This window comes from Rhinoraja longicauda, chromosome 2 (genome assembly GCF_053455715.1).
Source record: "Rhinoraja longicauda isolate Sanriku21f chromosome 2, sRhiLon1.1, whole genome shotgun sequence".
NCBI lineage: Eukaryota > Metazoa > Chordata > Chondrichthyes > Rajiformes > Arhynchobatidae > Rhinoraja > Rhinoraja longicauda.
Window position 1 is genome coordinate 111,218,811 of NC_135954.1, and position 25,191 is coordinate 111,244,001.

Sequence of the window (25,191 nt, forward strand, 5' to 3'; positions counted from 1 at the left end):
GGAATTCTCTGCTACAGAGAGCAGTGGAGGCCAATTCACTGGATGAATTTAAGAGAGAGAGTTAGATAGAGCTCCAGGGGCTAGCGGAATCAAGGGGTATGGGGAGAAGGCAGGCACGGGGTTACTGATTATGGATGATCAGCCATGATCACAATGAATGACGGTGCTGGCTCAAAGGGCCAAATGGCCTCCTCCTGCACCTATTGTCTAAGCCGTCCACAGTGTACAGGTGAAGGATAAGGGGTACAACATTGAGTTGAAGGTAAAGTTTGATTGTAGATAGTTTAAAGGTCTCCAATGCGGTAGATGGGAGGTGAGGACTATTGTGATATTGCAAGGACTACTTTGTTGTATCACGAGGACCACTTTGCCCGTGTAGCAACATGTATATATGAGAATGACGTGATATTAGTGGGTACTCTGGTTCCAGGTGGTGGTGAAATAAACAGCCTGGATTTAGGCTCCAGCTTTCAAACCTTTAAACACGTGTACTTTAAAAAAAAAAATATATATATAATATTTTTTAGAGGTACAGCGCGGAAACAGGCCCTTCGGCCCACCGGGTCCGCGCCGCCCAGCGATCCCCGCACATTAACACTATCCTGCACACACTAGGGACAATTTTTTTAAAACATTTGCCCAGCCAATTAACCTACATACCTGTACGTCTTTGGAGTGTGGGAGGAAACCGAAGATCTCGGAGACAACCCACGCAGGTCACGGGAGAACGTACAAACTCCGTACAGACGGAGTTGGGGTCATTCCAGAGTCATAACAACGGTATAACAGATACCAGACCACGAAGTATAACATGGTGGCCAGCGGTTCGGTGATTTAGCCCTAGAAAGGTAAAGCAAAAAACAAAATAACCAAACAAAAAAGTAGACAAAACATAGAAAGCCCTAAAGAAAAAGAAAAAGATGAATGCTTTCCAGCTCAATAAGGAATACTAGGAATGCATCTCGACACGGACCGAACTCCAGCTGGTGAGAGGATGGTTCAGTTGCCTGATAATAGCTGGGAAGAAACTGTCCTGGAATCTGGAGGCATGGGTTTTCAAGATTCTGCACCTCTTGGCCGATAGGAGATCAAGGAGACCACACTTGGTGTAAGAACCGCAGCTGTTGAAATAAAGATTTAAAAGAACGTAATGTAGGATAGAGCACACAAAGAGTCTCCCAGCTCAGACTCCAGATCCAAGGGAAGTTGGGAACGGTAGATCCAAACCTGGGCTTGGTGACAGGACTAAGAGTGGGTCTGAAGGGTGATTGGGAATTGGGTCACTGCCTGAGATGGTAGACACTCTCACAACTTTAATAAGTCTCTAGTCAAGCAGTTGATACGCCAGGCCACAGAAGGCCACGGAGAAAATGCTGGTAAATGAGTTTAGCATCGATGGGGTGCTTGGTTGGCATGGAAACGCTGGGCCTGTTTTTTGCCTTGTATTGCTCTACGACTAGGACTGCACCTTTCTAAAACAGGTTCAAAGGAATAAATGCTCAGTCAAACCATTCGGATCTTCAACAAAGCTCTGCTGACACGCTTGTTCCTTTGATGCATTTAGGGCGGTCACGGTGACGTTGGGCGGTCACGGTGGCGCAGCGGTAGAGTTGCTGCCTTACAGCGAAAGCAGCGCTGGAGACCCGGGTTCAATCCCGACTACGGGTGCCGTCTGTACGGAGTTTGTACGTTCTCCCCGTGACCTGCGTGGGTTTTCTCCGAGATCTTCGGTTTCCTCCCACACTCCAAAGACGTACGGATTTGAAGGTTAAATGGCTTGGTAAATGTGAAAACAAATTGTCCCTGGTGGGTGTGGGATAGTCTTAATGTGCGGGGATCGCTGGTCGGCGCGGACCCGGTGGGCTGAAGGGCCTGTTTCCACGTTGTATCTCTAAACTAAACTAAACTAAACTAAAATAACAGGGGGTATGGGGAGAAGGCAGGAACGGGGTACTGATTGAGAATGATCAGCCATGATCACATTGAATGGCGGTGCTGGCTCGAAGGGCCGAATGGCCTCCTCCTGCACCTATTGTCTATTGTCTATTGTCTATTGTCTATTGTCTATAACAAGGAAATAACCTTTGATTACCTCAGCATGCATCGAGTGCTCTGGATACAATAGACTATTGTGGGTGTAATAACTGAGATAAGTAAGGAAATGCAACTTTCATGTGGTACTCCACAACAGTACCACACCCTTGTAATTAGATTGTTTGATCTCCCTCTTGTTGAGGCAGCCTGAGGCAGTTTAAGGGAAAACTACGGTTTACTCTATAAGATCACCCCTTAGCTTCCTGCTCACCAAGGGATAAAGCCCTACCCTGCCCAACCTCTCCCGGTGACTATCCCCATTGCATTCTTAACCCAGTCCATTCGGGGAGTGGAGGCGTTAAGTATAATATTCATCGGGGAAATCGATTGAACTGAATAAATGTGATTGGCCAAGAAAATATGCATACGAGGAGTTTGCCTTGGTGCTTTGCTCACAAGTAACAACACGACATGCGTTAAACAAGCAATGGGGCATACACATCTTTAAATGGGAGAAGGAGTCATAAGAGTCATAAGGCACGAAATCAGGCCCTTCGGCCCTACATGCTCATGCTGACCAAGGTGCCCCATCCAAGTTAATCCCATTTCCCCTTACCTGGCTCATATTCCTCTGAACCTTCCCGATCCATATACAGTACCTGTATAAATGTCTTTTATATGTTGAAGCAGGTAACTGCAGATGATGGTTTACACAAAAGGACGCAAAGTGCTGGACTAATTCAGCAGGTCAGGCAGCATCTCTGGAGCACGTGGATAGGTGAAGTTTTGGGTCGTGACCCTTCTTCACGCCCATCTGCAGAAGCACTTTGTTTCCTTTTCTTTGAAATATTGCGATTGCACCTGCCTCAACTACTTACACTGGCAGCAGTTTCCACATACCCTCTGTGTGGAAAAAGTACCCAATTTAAATCTTTCCCTTCTCATCTCCAATCCGTGCCCTTTGGGGTAGGAAGTAACTGCAGATGCTGGTTTAAACCGAAGATAGACGCAAAGTGCTGGAGTGACTCAGGCAGCATCCCTGGAGGGAAGGATTGGGTGACGTTTCGGGCCGAGACCCTTCCGCAGACTGAAAGTCACAGGAAAGGGAAACAAGGGTTATAGACGATGATGGAGATAGATATAGAACAAATGAATGCAAGATAGGCAAGAAAAGTGACAATGATAAAGGAAACATTGTTCGCTGTGGCAAGGTGGGAACGAGAAGCTGGTGTGACTAGGGTGGGGGAGGGATGGAGAGGGAGGGGATTGCAGGGGTTACTTGAAGTTAGAGAAATCAATATTCAGACCACTGGGTTGTAAAACTCAAAATGCTGGAGTAACTCAGCAGGTCAGGCAGCATCTCTGGAGAGAAGGGATGGGTGACGTTTCGGGTCAATAGACAATAGACAATAGACAATAGACAATAGGTGAAGGAGTAGGCCATTCAGCCCTTCGAGCCAGCACCGCCATTCAATGCGATCATGGCTGATCACTCTCAATCAGTACCCCGTTCCTGCCTTCTCCCCATACCCCATCACTCCGCTATCCTTAAGAGCTCTATCCAGCTCTCTCTTGAAAGCATCCAACGAACTGGCCTCCACTGCCTTCTGAGGCAGAGAATTCCACACCTTCACCACTCTCTGACTGAAAAAGTTCTTCCTCATCTCCGTTCTAAATGGCCTACCCCTTATTCTTAAACTGTGGCCCCTTGTTCTGGACTCCCCCAACATTGGGAACATGTTTCCTGCCTCTAATGTGTCCAATCCCCTAATTATCTTATATGTTTCAATAAGATCCCCCCTCATCCTTCTAAATTCCAGTGTAAACAAGCCCAATCGCTCCAGCCTTTCAACATACGACAGTCCCGCCATTCCGGGAATCAACCTAGTGAACCTACGCTGCACGCCCTCAATAGCAAGAATATCCTTCCTCAAATTTGGAGACCAAAACTGCACACAGTACTCCAGGTGCAGTCTCACCAGGGCCCGGTACAACTGTAGAAGGACCTCTTTGCTCCTATACTCAACTCCTCTTATTACGAAGGCCAACATTCCATTGGCTTTCTTCACTGCCTGCTGTACCTGCATGCTTCCTTTCAGTGACTGATGCACTAGGACACCCAGATCTCGTTGAACATCCCCTCTTCCTAACTTGACACCATTCAGATAATAATCTGCCTTTCTATTCTTACTTCCAAAGTGAATAACCTCACACTTATCTACATTAAACTGCATCTGCCATGTATCCGCCCACTCACACAACCTGTCCAAGTCACCCTGCAGCCTTATTGCATCTTCCTCACAATTCACACTATCCCCCAATTTAGTATCATCTGCAAATTTGCTAATGGTACTTTTAATCCCTTCATCTAATCGAGACCCTCCTTCAGACTGATGTCAGGGCGGAGGGAGATAAGGAAGTGTAAGGTGTGAAAACAGGACAAAGGGAAGTGGCTGCTTCACCAACCCTGTCTGTCCTTCTTTTTTGTTATTTTTAGTATGTGTTTAAAAGTATGTTTTAGTGTTTTAGATTTTTTTAGATTTAGAGATCCAGCGCGGAAACAGGCCCTACGGCCACCGAGTCCGCGCCGCCCAGCGATCCCCGCACATTAACACTATCCTGCACCCACTAGGGACAATTTTTACATTTACCCAGTCAATTAACCTACATACCTGTACATCTTTGGAGTGTGGGAGGAAACCGAAGATCTCGGAGAAAACCCACGCAGGTCACGGGGAGAACGTACAAACTCCGTACAGACAGCACCCGTAGTCAGGATTGAACCTGAGTCTCCGGCGCTGCATTCGCTCTAAGGCAGCAACTCTAACGTAGCGCCACCGTGTCGCCCTAAGTGTATGTGTTTAAAAGTATGTTTTAGTGTTTTAGATTTTTTTAAATTTAGAGATACAGCGCGGAAACAGGCTCTTCAGCCCACCAGGCCCGCGCCGCCCAGCGATCCCCGCACATTAACACTATCCTACACCCTAGGGACAATTTTTACATTTTCCCAGCCAATTAACCTACATACCTGTACGTCTTTGGAGTGTGGGAGGAAACCAAAGATCTCGGAGAAAACCCACGCAAGTCACGGGGAGAACGTACAAACTGCGTACAGACGGCGCTCGTTGTCAGGATCGAACCTGAGTCTCCGGCGCTGCATTCGCTGTAAGGCAGCCACTCTACCGCCGCGCCACCGTTTCTTGGTTTGTTTTATGTGGGGGGTGGGGAGGGGGGGGAATTGGGGTAAACTTTTTTTCAACCTCTTATCTCGACGGAGATGCGATTTGTTCCCGTGTCGTATCTCTGTCCCCACTGCGGCCGGACATCGTGGAGTTGGCGGGCTTTGGCGCGTGCTCCAAGCCACGGGACTTTAACATCGCGCAGCTTGCGATGTCTTTGTCTGGCATCGAAGCTCCAACCGCGGGGCCTGTGGACTTTAACACCGTGAAGCCCGTGGTCTCTGGTAATTAGAGGCCGACTCGGGAGCTCCATGCCACAGAGAGACAATAGACAATAGACAATAGACAATAGGTGCAGGAGGAGGCCATTTGGCCCTTCGTGCCAGCACCGCCATTCAATGTGATCATGGCTGATCATTCTCAATCAGTACCCCGTTCCTGCCTTCTCCCCATACCCCCTGACTCCGCTATCCTTAAGAGCTCTATCTAGCTCTCTCTTGAATGCATTCAGAGAATTGGCCTCCACTGAATTCCACAGATTCACAACTCTCTGACTGAAAAAGTTTTTCCTCATCTCCGTTCTAAATGGCCTACCCCTTTTTTTAATTGCCCCCCCGAAGCGGGGGCTTCGATCGTCGGCTGCGGGGGGGCTTTGATCCCCCCGACTGCGGATGGTTTGACTGCCACGACCACGGGTGAACAAAGAGGAAGCTGATTGAACTTTATTACCTTCCATCACTGTGAGGAATGTGGAATCCACTATGGTGGATGTTTATGTTATAAGTTTTATGTGGCTGTGTGTCTTGTTGCTTTTCACTTAGCATGGCTGTGCGGTAACTCAGATTTCACTGTACCTTAATTGGCACACGTGACAATAAACTGACCCTGACCTTGAACCTTGAACCTTGAGAACAAGGAAAATGTAGAGTAGATCATTGCGAGCTGGGAGTTAGCTGCTTGTTTTAAAAAGTCTCTGTTCAAAGCAAACAGAGATAATATGTCGTTGGAGACAGTAAGACTGGTCAGAAAACTGGGAAGGGGGAGGGATGGAGAGAGAGGGAAAGCAAGGGTTACGAAGTTAATGAAGTCAATATTCATACCGCTGGGGTGTAAGCTGCCCAGGTGAAATATGGCCCAGAACCAGGGGCCACAGTTTAAGAATAAGGGGTAGGCCATTTAGAACAGAGATGAGGAAAAACTTTTTCAGAGTTGTGAATCTGTGGAATTTTCTGCCTCAGAGGGCAGTGGAGGCCAATTCTCTGAATACATTCAAGAGAGAGCTAGATAGAGCTCTTAAGGATAGCAGAGTCAGGGGGTATGGGGAGAAGGCAGGAACGGGGTACTGATTGAGAATGATCAGCCATGATCACATTGAATGGCGGTGCTGACTCGAAGGGCCGAATGGCCTCCTCCTGCACCTATTGTCTATTGTCTATTGTCTCTGAAGTGCTGTTCCTCCAATTTGCGCTGGGGTCAGTGGGAGAATGGAAGGGGGAGTTAAAGTGTTTCGCAACCGGGAGATCAGGTAGGTTTAGGTGGACTGAGCGGAGGTGTTCGGCAATACTCACCTGCGCTTGGTCTCGCCGATATATTGGAATCCACACCTGGAACAGCGGATACAGTAGATGAGGTTGGAGGGGGTGCAGGTGAACCTCTGCCTCACCTGAAAAGACTGTCGGGGTCCTTGGACGGAGTCGAGGGGGGAGGTAAATGGGGCAGGTGTTGCATCTCCTGGGGAGGTACCTGGGGAGGGGGTGGTTTGGGTGGGAAGGGACGAGTTGACCAGGGAGTTACTGAGGGAACGGTCTCTGCGGAAAGCGGAAAGGGGTGGAGAGGGGAGGATGTGACTAGTGGTGGGATCCCGTTGCAAGTGGCAGAAATGGCAGAGGATTATGTGCTGTGTGCGACGGCTGATGGGGTGGAAGTTAAGGACTAGGGGGACTCCGTCTCGACTGGGGGGAGTGGGAGCAAGGGCGGAGGTGTGGGATATCGAGAAGACTCTAATGAGGGCCTCATCTATGATGGGAGAGGGGAACTCCCCCCGTTCCCTAAAGAATGAGGACATCCCGGATGTCCTGGTATGGAGCACCTCATCTTGGGCGCAGATGCGGCGTAGACGGAGGAATTGGGAGCAGGGGATAGAGTCTTTGCAGGAAGCAGGGTGGGAAGAAATGTAGTCGAGATAGTTGCAGGAGTTAGGGGGTTTATAACAGATGTGAGTTAATAGACAATAGACAATAGACAATAGGTGCAGGAGGAGGCCATTCGGCCCTTCGAGCCAGCACCGCCATTCAATGTGACCATGACTGATCATTCTCAATCAGTCGATAGTCTGTCTCCTGTGATGGAGACGGTGAGATCAAGAAACGATAGGGAAATATCGGAGATGGGTTGAACTCCCTGCCCAAATGAAATATGAGACGCTGTTCCTGCAATTTGCGTATTGGAGGAACGGCATCTCATGGTTTGCTAGTCAGCGTGGACTCAGTTGACCGAAGAGCATGTTTTCGTGCTGTATTACCTTATTAAAGTAAATCGAAACGTATAAGATTAATAAGATTATTAAGGGGTTGGACACGTTAGAGGCAGGAAACATGTTCCCAATGTTGGGGGAGTCCAGAACAAGGGGCCACAGATTAAGAATAAGGGGTCGGCCATTTAGAACGGAGATGAGGAAAAACTTTTTCAGTCAGAGAGTTGTGAATCTGTGGAATTCTCTGCCTCAGAAGGCAGTGTAGGCCAGTTCTCTGAATGCATTCAAGAGAGAGCTAGATAGAGCTCTTAAGGATAGCGGAGTCAGGGGGTATGGGGAGAAGGCTTGAACGGGGTACTGATTGAGAGTGATCAGCTATGATCACATTGAATGGCGGTGCTGGCTCGAAGGGCCGACTGGCCTCCTCCTGCACCTATTGCCTATTGTCTAGAATATGTTGGATGAATTCAGGGAACCAAGCATAGATTATGGAACAGTACAGCACAGGAAGGGCCAGATGGCCTCCTCCTGCACCTATTTTCGATGTTTCTATATTTCTATGTTTTGGAACAGGCCCTTTGGCCCGCGATGTCTGTGTTAAAGTTAAACTAATTTCCCCTGTCAACACCCCAGCCTATCCATATGCCTAAGCTGAAAGCCCATTAAACGTCCCTATTGTATCGGCCATCAGCCCAGGCAAGGCGTACCAAGAACCCTGCGTAAAAAACTCGCCCCGCACATCTCATTTTAACATTCCCCCTCTCACCTGAAAGCTATGCCTTCTGGGCTTTGACATTTCCACCATGGAAATAAAGGGTTCTGCCGCCCTACCCTATCGATGCCTCTTGTCGTTTTATAAATGTCTAGTGGGTTTCCTCCTCAAACTCTGACAGAACAGGTTTGTCCAACCTCCCCTTATAAACGAAGAGCGCCTAATCCGGGCAGCGTTCTGGTGACCCGTTTTGCGCACCCTCTCCAATGCCTCCACATCCATCCTGTAATGGGGTGACCAGAACTGCTCGCAATACTCCAAATGTGGTCTCACCAACATCCTGCAAGGCTGCAACATGGCTTTGAATGAATAAATGAATGAATAGGTTTATTGGCCAAGTATGTGCATATACAAGGAATGTGCCTCGGTGCTCCGCTCACAAATGACAACACAGACATACAGTTAACAATTAAAAATAAAGCATAACCACATCAAAACAATCAGGATACAATATTATGGTTTAAACATGTGGGTGAAAATAAACCAGAGCAAAAAAAGATACTACAGACTGGTTATTCAGTAGAACTATCACTCGTGGGAAAAAAAGCTGTTTTTATGTCTGGCTGTGGCTGCTTTGACAGTCCGGAGTCGCCTTCCAGAGGGAAGTGCTTTAAAGAGTTTGTGGCCAGGGTGAGAGGGGTCAGAGATGATCTTGCCCGCTCGCTTCCTGGCCCTTGCAGTGTACAGTTCGTCAATGGGGGGGAAGGTTGCAGCCAACAACCTTCTCAGCTGTGCGAATGATCCGTTGCAGCCTCCGGATGTCGTGCTTGGTGGCTGAGCCAAACCAGACCATGATGGAGAAGGTGAGGACGGACTCAATGATAGCAGTATAGAATTGGACCATCATTGCTTGTGGCAGATTGTATTTCCTCAGTTGCCGCAGGAAGTACATCCTCTGTTGGGCCTTTTTGACTGTGGAGTCGATGGTGAACCCCCATTTAAGGTGCCTGGAGATGATGGTTCCAAGGAACTTAAATGACTCCACAGATGTGACAATGGTGTTGTTGATGGCGAGTGGGGGGAGGGGAGGGGGAGCTCTTCGAAAGTCTACAATTAGTGACTCTTTTACTTGATGGTATGCCTTGACGGATGACGTCAAGCATACCGAATGTACGTTCTTTACCACTCTACTTGTGTTGCCACTTTCAGGCAGTTATTAACTTTGGCCACAATGATCCCTTTGGAGAGAGAAACCATTTAACATTTTGCCCTTCCTCAACAATCGTTCGGTGGCAAGGCTTTAGGTAGCTGTGCCCGATTCAGAGGGAGGCTCCCTGGAATGAAAGAATAACCGGTTCCTCTTTCCACAGACACTGCCTGACAGCTGAGTTTCTCCAGACTGCCCTAAAGCTAGCAGCGTTGTGAAAATAACTTTTCTGGAGCCACTCAATGCTGGAGTGACTCAGCAGGTCAGGCAGCGTCTCTGAAGAGCAGGAATGGGTGACGTTTTGGATTGAGACCCCTTCTTCAGTCTGAAGAAGTTGTCTCCGCCCGAAACGTCACCCATTCCTTCTCTCCGGAGATGCTGCTTGACCTGCTGAGTTACTCCAGCATTTTGTGACTACCTTCGATTTAAACCAGCAGTTTTTGTTTCTAAACAACTTGCCTGTGGTAATTTCAGATTCCAACGTCCGCCATTTCATTTGCTTTCCGCGTTGTCAGTGCAACCACTGACCTGTATTTCCAGCCTGCATCCAATCCCTGCAGGAGTCCCAAATCCCAGAATCCCACCTCTGCAGGCCTCCGAAAAGCCTACAGTTAACCAGAAATATTTGGATGACACCTGAGGCTTAATTATTGAACTTAGTCACTGAAAGGAAGCATGCAGGTACAGCAAGCAGTGAAGAAAGCCAATGGAATGTTGGCCTTCATAACAAGAGGAGTTGAGTATAGGAGCAAAGAGGTCCTTCTGCAGTTGTACAGGGCCCTAGTGAGACCACACCTGAAGTACTGTGTGCAGTTTTGGTCTCCAAATTTGAGGAAGGACATTCTTGCTATTGAGGGCGTGCAGCGTAGGTTTACTAGGTTAATTCCCGGAATGGCGGGACTGTCGTATGTTGAAAGACTGGAGCGACTAGGCTTGTATACACTGGAGTTTAGAAGGATGAGAGGGGATCTTATCGAAACGTATAAGATTATTAAGGGGTTGGACACGTTAGAGGCAGGAAACATGTTCCCAATGTTGGAGTAGTCCAGAACCAGGGGCCACAGTTTAAAAATAAGGGGTAGGCCATTTAGAACGGAGATGAGGAAAAACTTTTTCAGTCAGAGAGTTGTGAATCTGTGGAATTCTCTGCCTCAGAAGGCAGTGGAGGCCAGTTCTCTGAATGCATTCAAGAGAGAGCTAGATAGACCTCTTAAGGATAGCGGAGTCAGGGGGTATGGGGAGAAGGCAGGAACGGTGTACTGATTGAGAATGATCAGCCATGATCACATTGAATGGTGGTGCTGGCTCGAAGGGCCGAATGGCCTCCTCCTGCACCTATTGTCTATTGTCTATTGTCTATAACGTGAATGCTCACAGTCTTTTTCTCAGGGTAGAGGATTCTGAAACGAGATGGCACAGGCCAAAGTTGGGAGGGGAGAGATTTAAGAGGGAGCTCGGGGGCAACCTGTTCACACAGAGGGTAGCCCGTATCTGGAATGAGCGGCTGGTGGAAGCTAGAGCAGCAGATACCATGGCGACTTTCTAAAGATATATGGATCATCGGATGGAAAAAAAACTGCAGATGCTGGTTAAAATCGAAGGTAGACACAAAACGCTGGAGTAACTCAGCGGGTCAGGCAGCATCTCTGGAGAGAAGGAATGGGCAATGTTTTCGGTTCAGCTAAACATCAGTCTGAAGAAGGGTCTCGACCCGAAACGTCACCTATTCCTTCTCTCCAGAGATGCTGCCTGACCCGCTGAGTTACTCCAGCACTTTGTGTCTACCTATGGATAGGAAGGGTTCAGCTAAATCTAAATGCTAAAACTCTTGTTTGTTTGTTGTTTGTTCCTGAACTACAGCCAAAACGATACGCGATAGCGCGACAATTTTAGGCCCACCTTACCCACCGTCGTCCCTTTGGTGCTAATGGAAGAAGTTTCATTGAAATCGGTGTTATATTTTTAAAGTTATTCACATTTTTTAAGTATAAATCTATCTCCTAGGGAGGGAGGGGGAGGGAGGGGGGAGGTGGAGGGAGGGGGGGAGGGAGGAAGGAAGGAGGATAAGGGGGGGTTGAGGGAGATGGAGTGGGAGGGAGGGGAAGTGGGGGAGGGGAAGGGGGAAGGGGAGGAGGAGGAGGAGTGGAGGGGGAGGGGGTGGAGGGGGGGGAGGGGGGAGGGGAAGGAAGGGGGAAGGGTAGAGAGGGGGAGGGGGGGAGGAGGGGGAGTGGGAGGGGGGGTTGAGGGCGGAGGAAGGGAGGGGGGGAGTGGGGGAGGGGGGGAGAGCGGAAGGGGGGGGGGTGGTAGGGGGTGGAGGAGAGGGTGCTGCACCAATGCAGGAGATGTTTGGGCCCAACGGGCCCACTTGGTCTAGTATAAGCTAAACTCAGGCAAATGGGATTAGCCCAGAATGCCAAGCTGATCAGCATGTTCAAGGTTTAATAAACAATGAACAAAAAAAGATTTCTAAAAAGAAATCTGCACAAAATAAAAGCTCAAGTGACGGGATGATAATTTGGAAGGATGATTACCAGCGACAAAGAGGGAAAGAGTCAAGGGTGCTTTATTGTTATGTGCAGCTGGACTGGAACAATGGGATTCTTACTTGAATGAAAGATGGCTATTTGAACAAATGCAGAAATGTAGCTAAGAGTGAAAGTGGACATAACCCAGGAGAAGGATGTTTGACGTGGTGTTGATCGGTACTTTGCCGCATTTTTGGTTATTAAAGGGAAGGTGAGTTTCGGAGTGGACGCTGGCGAAACATTTTCACGGTGGGTGGGGGATCATTTTTGGAAACAGTGCCTGTTGTCTTTCGCGACATGTTTGGGAATTTAAAACGGAATGTGCATATTCAAGGTGAGCATTTTCGCTCTGAAAGGTCACAGAGCTGGTTCAGTGTCAATCAAAATCAAGATTTGCAAACCTGGGAGTTTCCTGTTAGTGGTGAAGGGTTTGACATCATTAATCTCTCCCGGGCCAATCAAGGGCGAGGAGGAGGGAGGGGGGGGGCATTTGCTACTAGGTTAGATATAAAAATCATCAACTTAAACCAGCAGCCCATTTGAACCTCTTTGCCCACACAAGTGCTCAGGATCTTTGTCGAGAGGCCTTTGTGTGTGAGGTTGTTGGAGAGATTCTTTTTTATTGATTTGCTGCACGATGACTGGGCTGGCTGCACTGCTCCCTGTGCTCCTGGCTGCCCTGAAGCTGGCAGCCTCGTCGCGAGAGGACGAACCCCCCTTTGTCACCGGGCGAGAGCTCTTTCAGAAGAGTGGTGGACCTTCTAGTGCCAGGAGAGGACATCCTGACTGAGCTGGCAGTCACCTCTTTAATAAGTGTCTTGGGGAACCGTGTGCAGTGTTCCGAGTGCCGTGTGAAAAGGTAAAAAAGCAAAGCTTTCTGATCGCTGAGTTTTGGGGACAAATTCCACTATGGACTGCTGGTGCCACCTGAAGGCCATTCAAAGCACTAACTTCTTGCTATTTGGTTCGTTTTTAAATTTAAAAGCGACTGGGAATAGAATATGTGTACTATAATGGCATGGATTAAGATTCTGCAACTTTAAATCCTCCTGTTGTGCTTTATGAATGATTGTTCACATATTCTGGAGATAGGAACTGTTCAGTTCCACTGAATGCAGAAACAAGAGTAGTTAAAGAAGGCGAAAAGTGCCGGAGTAACTAAGCGGGTCAGGTGGCATCCCTGGAGAACATGGATAGGTGATGCTTTGGTTCAGGACACCTTCTTCAGACTGATTGCAGTGGGGTGAGGGGGAAGCTTCATGTGGAACAAAGTGTCCGAAGAAGGGTCCTGACGGAAAACATCACCTGTCCGCGTTCTCCAGAGACGCTGCCTGACCCACTGAGTTATTTCCGGCACTCTGTTTCCTTTTTCTAGTTGAAGAATTGCATTTTTCCTAAATGCATAGGAAAAGAAACTGCAGATGCTGGTTTAAATCGAAGGTGGGCACAGAATGCCGGAGTAACTCAGCGGGTCAGGCAGCGTCTCGGGAGAGAAGGAATGGGTGACGTTTCGGGTCGAGACCCTTCTTCAGACTGAAGGTCTCGACCCGAAACATCACCCCATTCCTTCTCTCCCGAGATGCTGCCTGACCCGCTGAGTTACTCAGCATTCTGTGTCTACCTTCGATTTTAACCAGCATCTGCAGTTTTTCTCCCTTCATAGATCATTGTTAGTTGGGAGAAGGTAACACAAAGCAAAGAGATAAAATGTAGTCGGAGACAGTAAGACTGGTCGGAGAACTGGGAAGGGGGATGGGTTGGGGAACTGGGGATATGACTTTAACTTCTATTACAGCAGCTGGGGAGTCCAATAGACAATAGACAATAGGTACAGGAGGAGACCATTCGGCCCTTCGAGCCAGCACCGCCATTCAATGTGATCATGGCTGATCATTCTCAATCAGGTACCCCGTTCCTGCCTTCTCCCCATACCCCCTGACTCCGCTATCCTTAAGAGCTCTATCTAGCTCTCTCTTGAAAGCATTCAGAGAATTGGCCTCCACTGCCTTCTGAGGCAGAGAATTCCACAGATTCACACTCTCTGACTGAAAAAGTTTTTCCTCAATCTCGGTTCTAAATGGGCCATCCCCTTATTCTTAAACTGTGGCCCCTTGTTCTGGACTCCCCAACATTGGGAACATGTTTCCTGCCTCTAACATGTCCAACCCCTTAATAATCGTCATCCATTCCTTCTCTCCTGAGATGCTGCCTGACCCGCTGAGTTACTCCGGCATTTTGTGTTTACCTTGTGTCTGCATAGGTTGGGCTAAGTTCGTTGCCGCACAATATTAATTGACTGACCGCTGGTGTGGATGGAGGGGGTTAGAGGCGAGTGGGAGGGATCAATTGCGCATTTTGCCAACGCCGATAATGTCGAAGACAGTTCGAAGGAGGGCTGCTGGGAAAGGGGAACAAAGCACAGAGTGTTGGAGGAATTCAGCGGCCGGGCAGCATCTTTTCAACATCAGAAGAAGGGTCCCGGCCTGAAAGACGCCCGCCTATTCCCTCCGCGGATGCTGCCTGACCCGCTGAATCCGTGGTTTTGCTCGAGACCGCTGCATCCTGCAGTCTCTTGTGTGAACATTTCACTGCTGGTATCGTGTCAGGCACGAGGGACCACAGATCGACAAAAAGCACTAGGGAAAGCTGGTTACCTATGATTTGTACCAGCATCTGCAGTTATTTTCCTATACTAGGGAAGCTGGGGTTGCTCCCCCTTGTAACTGATTTCAAAGACGGCTCAGAGTAAAATAAGGAATGTCTTTCTTGTGGAAAGAGCGCTGGTGCAGAGAACACACAAGTTTAAAATAATTTCGCAGAAATGAACCAGGCAAGACCCATTTCTGCAGTGAGTCTAGAATAGGCTCTCTGACAAGTGTAAGATCAGGGAGGATTAAAGCAACGAAACAGGTCCTTCGGCCCATCGAGTCCGAACCTAGTCAGTTTAAGATCACATTCTCCATCAACTCACTTACCCATCCACCAGGAGATAAATGCAGCAGTCCCCGCGACTTTGGGATGCAGGAGAAACCAGAGCACCGGGGGGGGGGGGGGGTGGGTGGGTGGGGGTGTGGGGGTGTGGGGTGTGTGGGGTGTGTGGGGTGTGGGTGTGGGGGTGTGGGGGTGTGGGGTGTGGGGGTGTGGGGTGTGGGGTGTGGGGTGGGGGGGGTGGGGTGGGGTGGGGGGGTGTGGGGTGGGGGGGTGTGGGGTGTGGGGGGTGTGGGGTGGGGGGGGTGGGGGGGTGGAGGGGTGTGGGGTGTGGGGTGTGGGGTGTGGTGGGGGGGGTGTGGGGTGTGGGGTGGTGGGGGGGTGGGGGGATGGGGGGGGGGGGAGAAGCTACACAGTCGTAGGGAGAAGGTGCACATTCAACAAAGACAACTGTGGAGGTTGGGATCGAACCAAAGACACCGGAGCTTTGAAATAGCGCATTACCGTGAAACTTTGTTTGCCTTCTTCGAGAGCTTACTATGACCTTTCTGCGTGTTGGTACAGTGTAATTGTTTATCTTTTTTTGAAAAAATATCGATAGTTCAAAGGCATTTTGTACCAGGAAGGCAGTTTCGACACATCAGTTCACTGACAAATCGCACATTGCACCCACGTTTAACAAAGGAACATTTTCTAAAGAATCGGTGAGTGGCTGCAGGACTGTGATTCATTGCAAATTACTAAACGGCGACCAAAGAACTCAAAGGAAAGGAATGCATTTCATCCACAATGTTAAGAAAGTATTTGGCCAGTAGCAATCGTTAATCAAATAGATTGGAGAGAGGAGGAAAGCTTTGATGTGGGGGGGGGGGGGGGGGGGGGGGGGTGGGGGGGGGGTGGGGGGAGCACGCCTGGATGTTACAGATGGGGTTGCAATTCTCAGCCCTGAGAGATCTAAGAGCAAAAGCTGACAAAAAAACCCATGCGCAAAGTACTGCGTCAGGTAGCGTCTCTGGAGGGAAATGGACAGGCGACGTTTTGGGACGGGACCCTTCTTCAATCTGATGCTTCCCTCCGTAGATGCTGCCTGGCCCGCTGAGTTCCTCCGGCACTTTGTATATTTTGCTCAAGCTTTCAATACCTGCTATCTCTCTCGTGCCTCCGTTCTACCAACAGAGAACGATCAGAATGTGGGCAACATTTAATGGAGACTAGAACAAGTGGACCCGTTGGGCCCAAACCTCCCCTGCACTGGTGCAGCAACCTCCTCTCCCCCCTCCCCTCTCCCCCCCCCCCTCCCTCCCGCCCTCCCTACTCCCCCCCCTCCCTACTCCCTCCCCCCTTCCCCTTCCCCCACTCCATCCCCCTCAACCCCCTTATCCTCCCTCCCCCCCTCCCTCCCTCCCCCCTCCCTCCCTCCCTAGGAAACAGATTTAAACTTTAAAATGTGAATAACTTTAAATATATAACACCGATTTCAATGAAACTTCTTCCATTAGCACCAAAGGGACGACGGTGAGTAAGGTGGGCCTAAAATTGTCGCGCTATCGTGTACCGTTTTGGCCGTAGTTCAGGAACAAACAGACGAACAAACGAGAGTTTTAGTATATAGATGTGGAAGGGCAAGTTTTTTTTTTTACACAGAGTTGCTGGGTTGCTGGAAGGCACTGCCAGGGGCAGTGGTGGAGACAGACAAAATAAGTGGCTTTTGGATATGTAGGGGATGGAGGGATATGGATTATGTGCAGGTGGAGGAGATTAGTTTAACAACATGTTCGGTGCGGATATTGTGGGCCGAAGGGCCTGTTCCTGCCTCGTACTGCTCTATGTTCCATGAGGGGAAGGAGCAGCAACTGAAAACAACTTAAAAGTACTTAGATGATCGAACTTACTTGTTAAGAAGGATGCGATGCCATTTGTTCTCTCACAAACCTTGACAAACATGGAGGGAGTCCATCTATGAGTTGAGAAAGCAGCAATCAAAAGCCTAGCAAAGAAGTGATGTAAATGGATCACGTAATTTAAGACACTAAGTGCTGGAGTAGCTCAGCGGGTCAGGTAGCATCTCTGGAGGACATGGACAGGTGATGGTTCGGATCACGACCCCTCTTCAGATTGATGACAAAAACCGCCTGTCTATTGAGAGACGCTGCCTGATCTGCTGAGTTACTCCACCATTTTGTGTCTTCCTTTGTTGACCAGCAACAGCATCTGCGTCAGTCTGCATCATGTAATTTAATCGTGCTTGTTCTTGAGGAAGTTTCTGTTTCAAATCCATGGGAACAGATCAGCAAAACCAATTTGTCAAAACTCAGTTTGTCAAAATGCCAAAACCTGTCGTCGAAAGGTTAAGAAAATATTAATGTTTGCTTCTGAGCCTGCTGCCAGCGATTGTGTCTTGGCCACGAAAGGGCCACAATTTTAAACAGTGCCATCATTCTTCTGCTGTGATGTTATCTTTGAGGGGCATTAGAGTGATCAAGAAATTCAGCAGAGTCCTGAGCAAAGATGCTGCCCAAGATTCCAGCATCTTTAGTTTAGTTTAGTTTAGTTTAGTTTTGAGATACAGTGCAAAAACAGGCCCTTTCGGCCCCGCCGGGTCCGCGCCGACCAGATTGATTCCTGGGATGGCAGGACTTTCATATGAAGAAAGACTGGATAGACTCGACTTGTACTCGCTGGAATTTAGAAGATTGAGGGGGGATCTTATAGAAACTTACAAAATTCTTAATGGGTTGGACAGGCTAGATGCAGGAAGATTGTTCCCGATGTTGGGGAAGTCCAGAACAAGGGGTCACAGTTTAAGGGTAAGGGGGAAGTCTTTTAGGACCGAGATGAGAACGTTTTTTTTCACACAGAGAGTGGTGAATCTGTGGAATTCTCTGTCACAGAAGGTAGTTGAGGCCAGTTCATTGGCTATATTTAAAAGGGAGTTAGATGTGACCCTTGTGGCTAAAGGGATCAGGGGGTATGGAGAGAAGGCAGGTACAGGTTACTGAGTTGGATGATCAGCCATGATCATATTGAATGGCGGTGCAGGCTCGAAGGGCCGAATGGCCTACTCCTGCACCTATTTTCTATGTTTCTATGACCAGCGATCCCCGCACACTAACACTGCCCTATACCCACTAGGGACAATTTTTACATTTATCAAGCCAATTAACCTATATAGACCACGGGCCGAACATCGAAAATGTGTCTAGATTTTGACTTTCCTGACCCATCTCTGGTATCTACTTGAAATTTGGCACAGACTTAGATGAAAAAATCATTGAGAAGTAATTCATAACTCGTCAGTGCAAAAAGCTGCACACTAATTAATTAAGCTAATTAGAAAAAGTCAGCTGCGGGCCCTGTCGATCCGCGAGACCCCGCTCCAGCCTGCTCCGGTCTCGGCTTCTCCGCGGCCTTCCGGGAGCTCGGAGAAAGAATTCTGAACACGCACTGCAGGGCTTTGCCAGGATTTACTGCAGAGATATTCTGTTTGTGTTGATATGAAAACTAAACTGGACGGAGAACTTCTTAATCTGTGAATCCGCATTCTTAAATTGGTATCGGTGAATGCACTCTTTATTTAAAACATTCATTCAAGGGGTGTGGAGCATCACAGGCTGTGCCAGCATTGAATTACTCATCTCTCGATGCTCTTGAGAAGGTGCAGGTGAGCTGCCTTGTTGAATAGCTGCAACCCTTGCGTTGTTCGTGAGTGAGTGAGTGAGTTCCAGGACTTTGACCCATCAACCGTGAAGGAACAGCGACACGTTTCCAAGTGGGGATGGTGTCTGGCTCGCAGGGCAACTTCCAGGTGGTGGTGGCCAAATACTTTGGCTGCCCTAGTCCTCCTTATGGATTTGGAAGGTGCCTTCTCAAGAGTTTCAATGACTTGCTCCAGAGCATCCTGTAGATGATGCAAACTGCTGCCACTCTGTGTCAGGGGTGGGGTGAGTGGATGAATGTGAATGGGTGTCAATCAAGAGAACCACTGTGTCCTGTTTGGTATCAATGCTCTTGAGTATTGTTGAAGATGTGCTCGTCTGGACAAATGGAGAGTATTCCATCACGCTCCTGACTTGAGCTTTGTCGATGGGGGACAGGTTTTGGGGAGTTAGGAGGGGAGTTGCTTGCTTTAGTTTAGTTTAGTACAGAGATACAGTGTGGGAACAGGCTCTTCGGCCCACCGAGTCCACACCGACCAGCGATCCCCACTCCTCAACACCATCCTACACACACGAGGGACAATTTACATTCACATTTATACCAAACCATTAACACTATCCTACACACACTAGGGACAATTTACATTCACATTTATACCAAACCATTAACACTATCCTACACACACTAGGGACAATTTACATTTATACCAAGCCAATTAACCTCCAAACCTGTACATCTTTGGAGTGTGGGAAGGAACCAAAGATCTCGGAGAAAACCTACGCAGGTCACGGGGAGAAGGTAGAAACCCCGTACAGACAGACAGCACCCGTAGTCGGATTGAACCTGGGTCTCTGGCAGTGCAAGTGCTGTAAGGCAGCAACTCTACCGCTGCGCCACCGTGCCACCCTGCTTGCTGCAAGATTACTAGCCCCTCACCTGCTCATTTAGCCACTTTGTGCAAATAGCTAATCTAGTTCAGTTTCTGGTTAATGATAATCCTCGGATATCTATATTGCAGATTCGGTTGAGTAAATCCCAGTGAACGTCAGGAGATGATAGTTGGATTTTCTCGGTTGTTATTGTCACAGCCGGGCACTTGTGCGGGTGAATCTTACTTGCCACCTATCAGCCTATTGTTAGACATGGTTCAGGTCTTTCGGCATTTGGATGTAGAATGGCTTCAGTATCTGTGGAGTCATAAATGGTGCTGAACATTGTGCAATCACCAGCGCACATCCCTCCCTCTGACCTTACGACTGAAGAAAGGTAATTGATGAAGCAGCTGAATGTGGCTGGGCCCCAGACACCAAGCTGAGGAACTCCTGCAGAGCTGTTCTGTGGCTGCGATGACCTCCAGTCAACTTCCTTTGTGCTCGTGTGTAGGAAGGAACAGCAGATACTGGTTTACAATAGACAATAGACAATAGACAATAGGTGCAGGAGGAGGCCATTTGGCCCTTCGAGCCAGCACCGCCATTCAATGTGATCATGGCTGATCATCCTCAATCAGTACCCCATTCCTGCCTTCTCCCCATACCCCCTGACTCCGCTATCCTTAAGAGCTCTATCTAGCTCTCTCTTGAATGCATTCAGAGAATTGGCCTCCATTGCCTTCTGAGGCAGAGAATTCCACAGATTCACAACTCTCTGACTGAAAAAGTTTTTCCTCATCTCAGTTCTAAATGGCCTGCCCCTTATTCTTAAACTGTGGCCCCTTGTTCTGGACTCCCCCAACATTGGGAACATGTTTCCTGCCTCTAACGTGTCCAACCCCTTAATAATCTTATATGTTTCAATAAGATCCCCTCTCATCCTTCTAAATTCCAGTGTATACAAGCCTAGTCGCTCCAGTCTTTCAACATATGACAGTCCCGCCATTCCAGGAATTAAGTTAGTAAACCTACGCTGCACGCCCTCAATAGCAAGAATATCCTTCCTCAAATTTGGAGACCAAAACTGCACACAGTACTCCAGGTGCGGTCTCACTAGGGCCCTGTACAACTGCAGAAGGACCTCTTTGCTCCTATACTCAACTCCTCTTGTTATGAAGGTCAACATTCCATTGGCTTTCTTCACTGCCTGCTGTACCTGCATGCTTCCTTTCAGTGACTGATGCACTAGGACACCCAGATCTCGTTGTACGTCCCCTTTTCCTAACTTGACACCATTCAGATAATACTCTGCCTTCCTATTCTTACCACCAAAGTGGATAACCTCACACTTATCCACATTAAACTGCATCTGCCATGCATCCGCCCACTCACACAACCTGTCCAAGTCACCCTGCAACCTCATAGCATCTTCCTTACAGTTCACATTACCACCCAGCTTTGTATCATCTGCAAATTTGCTAATGTTACTTTTAATCCCTTCATCCAAGTCATTAATGTATATTGAATGGTGGTGCTGGCTCGAAGGGTGGAATGGCCTACTCCTGCACCTATTGTCTATTGTCTATTGTCTATACGGGACAGTTGGCCACCCCTACTTCTTATGCACACAAAGTTGCCTCGATTAATGATCATAAAAATGAACTGCAGTCAGGGAAGAAATGGGACCCTGGGAGAGATATTGGTATAATTGATAGCCATGAGTGAGGTGCCGGGAGCCTGGAGAGTGGATCATGTTGCGTCTCTGTTTGCAAAAGGATGCAAGGAAAAGCTTGTGGACAACATCAGTGGTGGGTAAGTTACTGGAGGACATTTTGAGAGACAGCATCGACATGCATTTGGAAAAGGAAGGACTGGCTGGGGACAGCCAGCATGGCTGTGTGTGTGGCAAATTATACACCGATCAGCCAAAACATTATGACCACTGACAGACAAAGTGAATAACATTGGTTATCTTGTTACAATGGCACCTGTCAAGGGGTGGGATATATTAGGATGCAAGTGAACAGTCAGTTCTTGACGTTGATGTGTTGGATGCAGGAGAAATGGGCAGGAGTAAAGACCTGAGCGACTTTGACAAGGGCCAAATTGTTGTGGCCAGACGACTGGGTCAGAGCATCTCTGAAACGGCAAGGCTTGTGGGGTGCTCCCGGTCAGCAGTGGTGAGTACCTACCGACAGTGGTCCAAGGAGGGACAAACCACAAACCGGCGACAGGGTGTTGGGCGCCCGAGGCTCATCGATGCGCGAGGGCAACGAAGGCTATCCCGTCTGGTCCGAACCGACAGAAGGTCGACTGTGGCACAAGTCACAGAAAATGTTAATGGTGGTCACGGGAGGAATGTGTCACAATACACAGTGCATCGCACCCTGCTGCGTATGGGGCTGCACACGGAGGACCAACAGCATATTAGGCTGGTGGTCATAATGTTTTGGCTCATCAGGTCATAATGTTTTGGCTGATCGGTGTATCTCACCAATTTGATTGAGCTTTTTGAAGAGATGACCAAGAAGATGGATGAGGGCAGTGTGGTGGACATTGTCTACATGGACTTTAGCAAGGTACTGCATGGCATGTTTGTCTGGAAGATTAGATCAGATAGGATGGACTTAACATCGCCGGCGCGGCTCGGCCGCGGGACGTTTCAGTGCCCGGTGCGGCTCGGCCGCGGGGCCTTCCATCCCCTTGCGTGTCGGTCGCCTCGTTAGGGGTCGAGCTGCCTGTCCGTGGGCGTGGGGGGGAAGAGAGTGGAAGTTTTGTTGCCTTCCATCACAGTGAGGGGGTGTTTGGACTCACTGTGATGGATGTTTGTCTTGGGGTCGTGTGTCCTGTGTTCTTTTTTCTTTTTTTTGTTGTGTTTTGTGACTGCTGAAATTTCGTTCGGTACTTGTGCCGAATGACAATAAAGTTCTATTGGATTGGATTGGATTGGATTGGAAACAGGATGAGCTAGCCAAATTAATCTCGCTGACTGTACACGTGGCAATAAGCTAAACTATCAAATGGATCCAAAATTGGCTTGAAGGTAGGAAACGCAGGGTTATTGTCGATGATTGTTTTTGTAGATGGTTGTTTTTCAGACTGGAGATCTATTACAAGTGGTATACCAGTGATCAGTTTAGGCTTCACTATTGTTCATTATTATACTAACAATTTGGATGTGAATGTTGGGAGCGGGTTTAGTAAGTTTTGAGGTAACATAAATAATGAATGTACCTTGTGGAGAATGAAGATGATTATCTCAAGCCAGCCAGAAAAGGTGCCTGTAGGGAAAAAAACAAAAAAGGACATAGGTGAAGGGGAAAAGATTTAATAGGAATCCGAGGGGTAACTTTTTCACACAAAGGGTGGTGGGTGTATGGAACAAGCTGCCAGAGGAGGTAGTTGAGGCAGGGACTATCCCAACGTTTAAGAAACAGTTAGACAGGTAGATGGATTGGACAGGTTTGGAGGGATATGAACCAAATTCAGGCAGGTGGGACTAGTGTAGCTGGGACATGTTGGGCCAAAGGGCCTGTTTCCACACTGTATCACTCTATGAAGGGTCTGTTTCCACACTGTATCACTCTATGACTCTATGAAGGGCCTGTTTCCACACTGTATCACTCTATGAAGGGTCTGTTTCCACACTGTATCACTCTATGTCTCTATGAAGGGCCTGTTTCCACACTGTGTCACTCTATGAAGGGTCTGTTTCCACACTGTATCACTCTACGTCTCTATGAAGGGCCTGTTTCCACACTGTGTCACTCTATGAAGGGCCTGTTTCCACATTGTATCACTCTATGTCTCTATGAAGGGCCTGTTTCCACACTGTGTCACTCTATGACTCGAACAAAAACTCAGCCGACATTGGAATCTGAAACAAAAAAAGAAGATGCTGAAAATGCTCAGCTGGTCAGACAGCAGCTGTGGAGAGAGAGAGAGAGAGAGAGAGAGAGAGAGGGAGAGAGGGAGAGAGGGAGAGAGGGAGAGAGGGAGAGAGGGAGAGAGAAAGTGTTTAATGTCTCGGATTAATGACCTTTCCACAGACTGGGTGAAGTCTGAAATCAAATATATATTTTCAGTAACAGTGGAAGGGAGTGGTGTGGAAACGTGAAAAGTTATGTCTTGTATCAGGTTGGAGATTAAGAGAGACTGAAGTAGTGATTGTGCCAGTTCAGAAAGGGTGTGACAGCAATAAACCTTTACTACATCTCGTAGCTGGCCATATCATATTCAGCGTTTTTATTACAAAATTCACCGTGGCTGCTCAGTTATGAGGAAGAGGCAATTAATAACTCAGCCATGAATAGAAGTCTCACATAACACTGTCAAAAGGCAGTGGCCCTTTGTGTAGTGGGACCTAGGCAGGCAGAGAGGGTGTGGTGAAATGGAAGATAATAGAGGTGGGAAATATCTGGGCCTCATCTGATCTGATCTGATCGGCATGGTTGTCGTAACCTCAAACAGGCCTATCTTCATTACTCTCGCTTTCCTCACCTGTATCTGCCCATCATTTGTAGGAAAAAAACTCCAGATGCTGATTTAAATCGAAGGTAGACACAAAACGCTGGAGTAACTCAGCGGGTCAGGCAGCATCTCGGGAGAGAAGGAATGGGTGGACACCTCGGCTCAGTCGGCCTTAACCAACCTGATCTCCCGGTGGCTCAGCACTTCAACTCCCCCTCCCATTCCCGATCTGACCTTTCTGTCCTGGGCCTCCTCCATTGTCAGAGTGAGGCCCAGCGCAAATTGGAAGAACAGCACCTCATATTTCGCTTGGGCAGTTTACATCCCAGCGGTATGAACATTGACTTCTCTAACTTCAGATAGTCCCTGCTTTCCCTCTCTATCCCCTCCCCCTTCCCAATTCTCCCACTAGTTTTCCTGTCTCCGACTACATTCTATCTTTGTTCCGCCCCCTCCCCTGACATCAGTCTGAAGAAGGGTCTCGACCCATTCATTGTGATCATGGCTGATCATCCACAATCAGTAACCCGTGCCTGCCTTCTCCCCACATCCCTTGATTCCGCTAGCCCCGAGAGCTCTATCTAGGGGCTTTATTTGAATTTTAAATTCTTCCGATGAATCGGCCTCCACTGCCTTCTGTGGCAGAGAATTCCACAGGTTCACAACCCTCTGGGTGAAAACGTTTTTTTTCACCTCAGTTTTAAATGGCCTCCCCTTGGACTGATGCTGGCTGACCTGCTGTGTTACTCCAGCACTTTTTGTGTTTTTTGAATTGTCTCACTTGATTACCACAGAAGTCTGCGTGGTGTTATCAGAGAAAATTTATGACATAGTCATCAAATCAATAGACAATAGACAATAGGTGCAGGAGGAGGCCATTCGGCCCTTTGAACTAGCACCACCATTCAATGTGATCATGGCTGATCATTCTCAATCAGTACCCCGTTCCTGCCTTCTCCCCATACCCCTGACTCCGCTATCCTTAAGAGCTCTATCTAGCTTTCTCTTGAATGCATTCAGAGAATTGGCCTCATAGATTGATACAGTGTGGAAACAGGCCCTTCGGCCCAACTCACCCACATCGGCCAACAATGTCCCAGCTACACTAGTCCCACTTGCCCGCGCGTGGTCCAT

The 25,191-nt window shown here is 48.3% G+C and overlaps 1 protein-coding gene across 1 annotated transcript in view; it reads right to left on the reverse strand.

The window, feature by feature from the left end:
* Positions 1-10,075: 10,075 nt before the first annotated feature.
* Positions 10,076-25,191, reverse strand: part of LOC144607313 (cation channel sperm-associated auxiliary subunit TMEM249-like) — a 24,531-nt gene continuing 9,415 nt past the window's right edge. The window contains exon 5 of the mRNA XM_078424068.1: positions 10,076-10,210. Within this exon, the coding sequence (XP_078280194.1) occupies positions 10,076-10,210 (135 nt within the window). The remainder of the gene's footprint in view (positions 10,211-25,191) is intronic.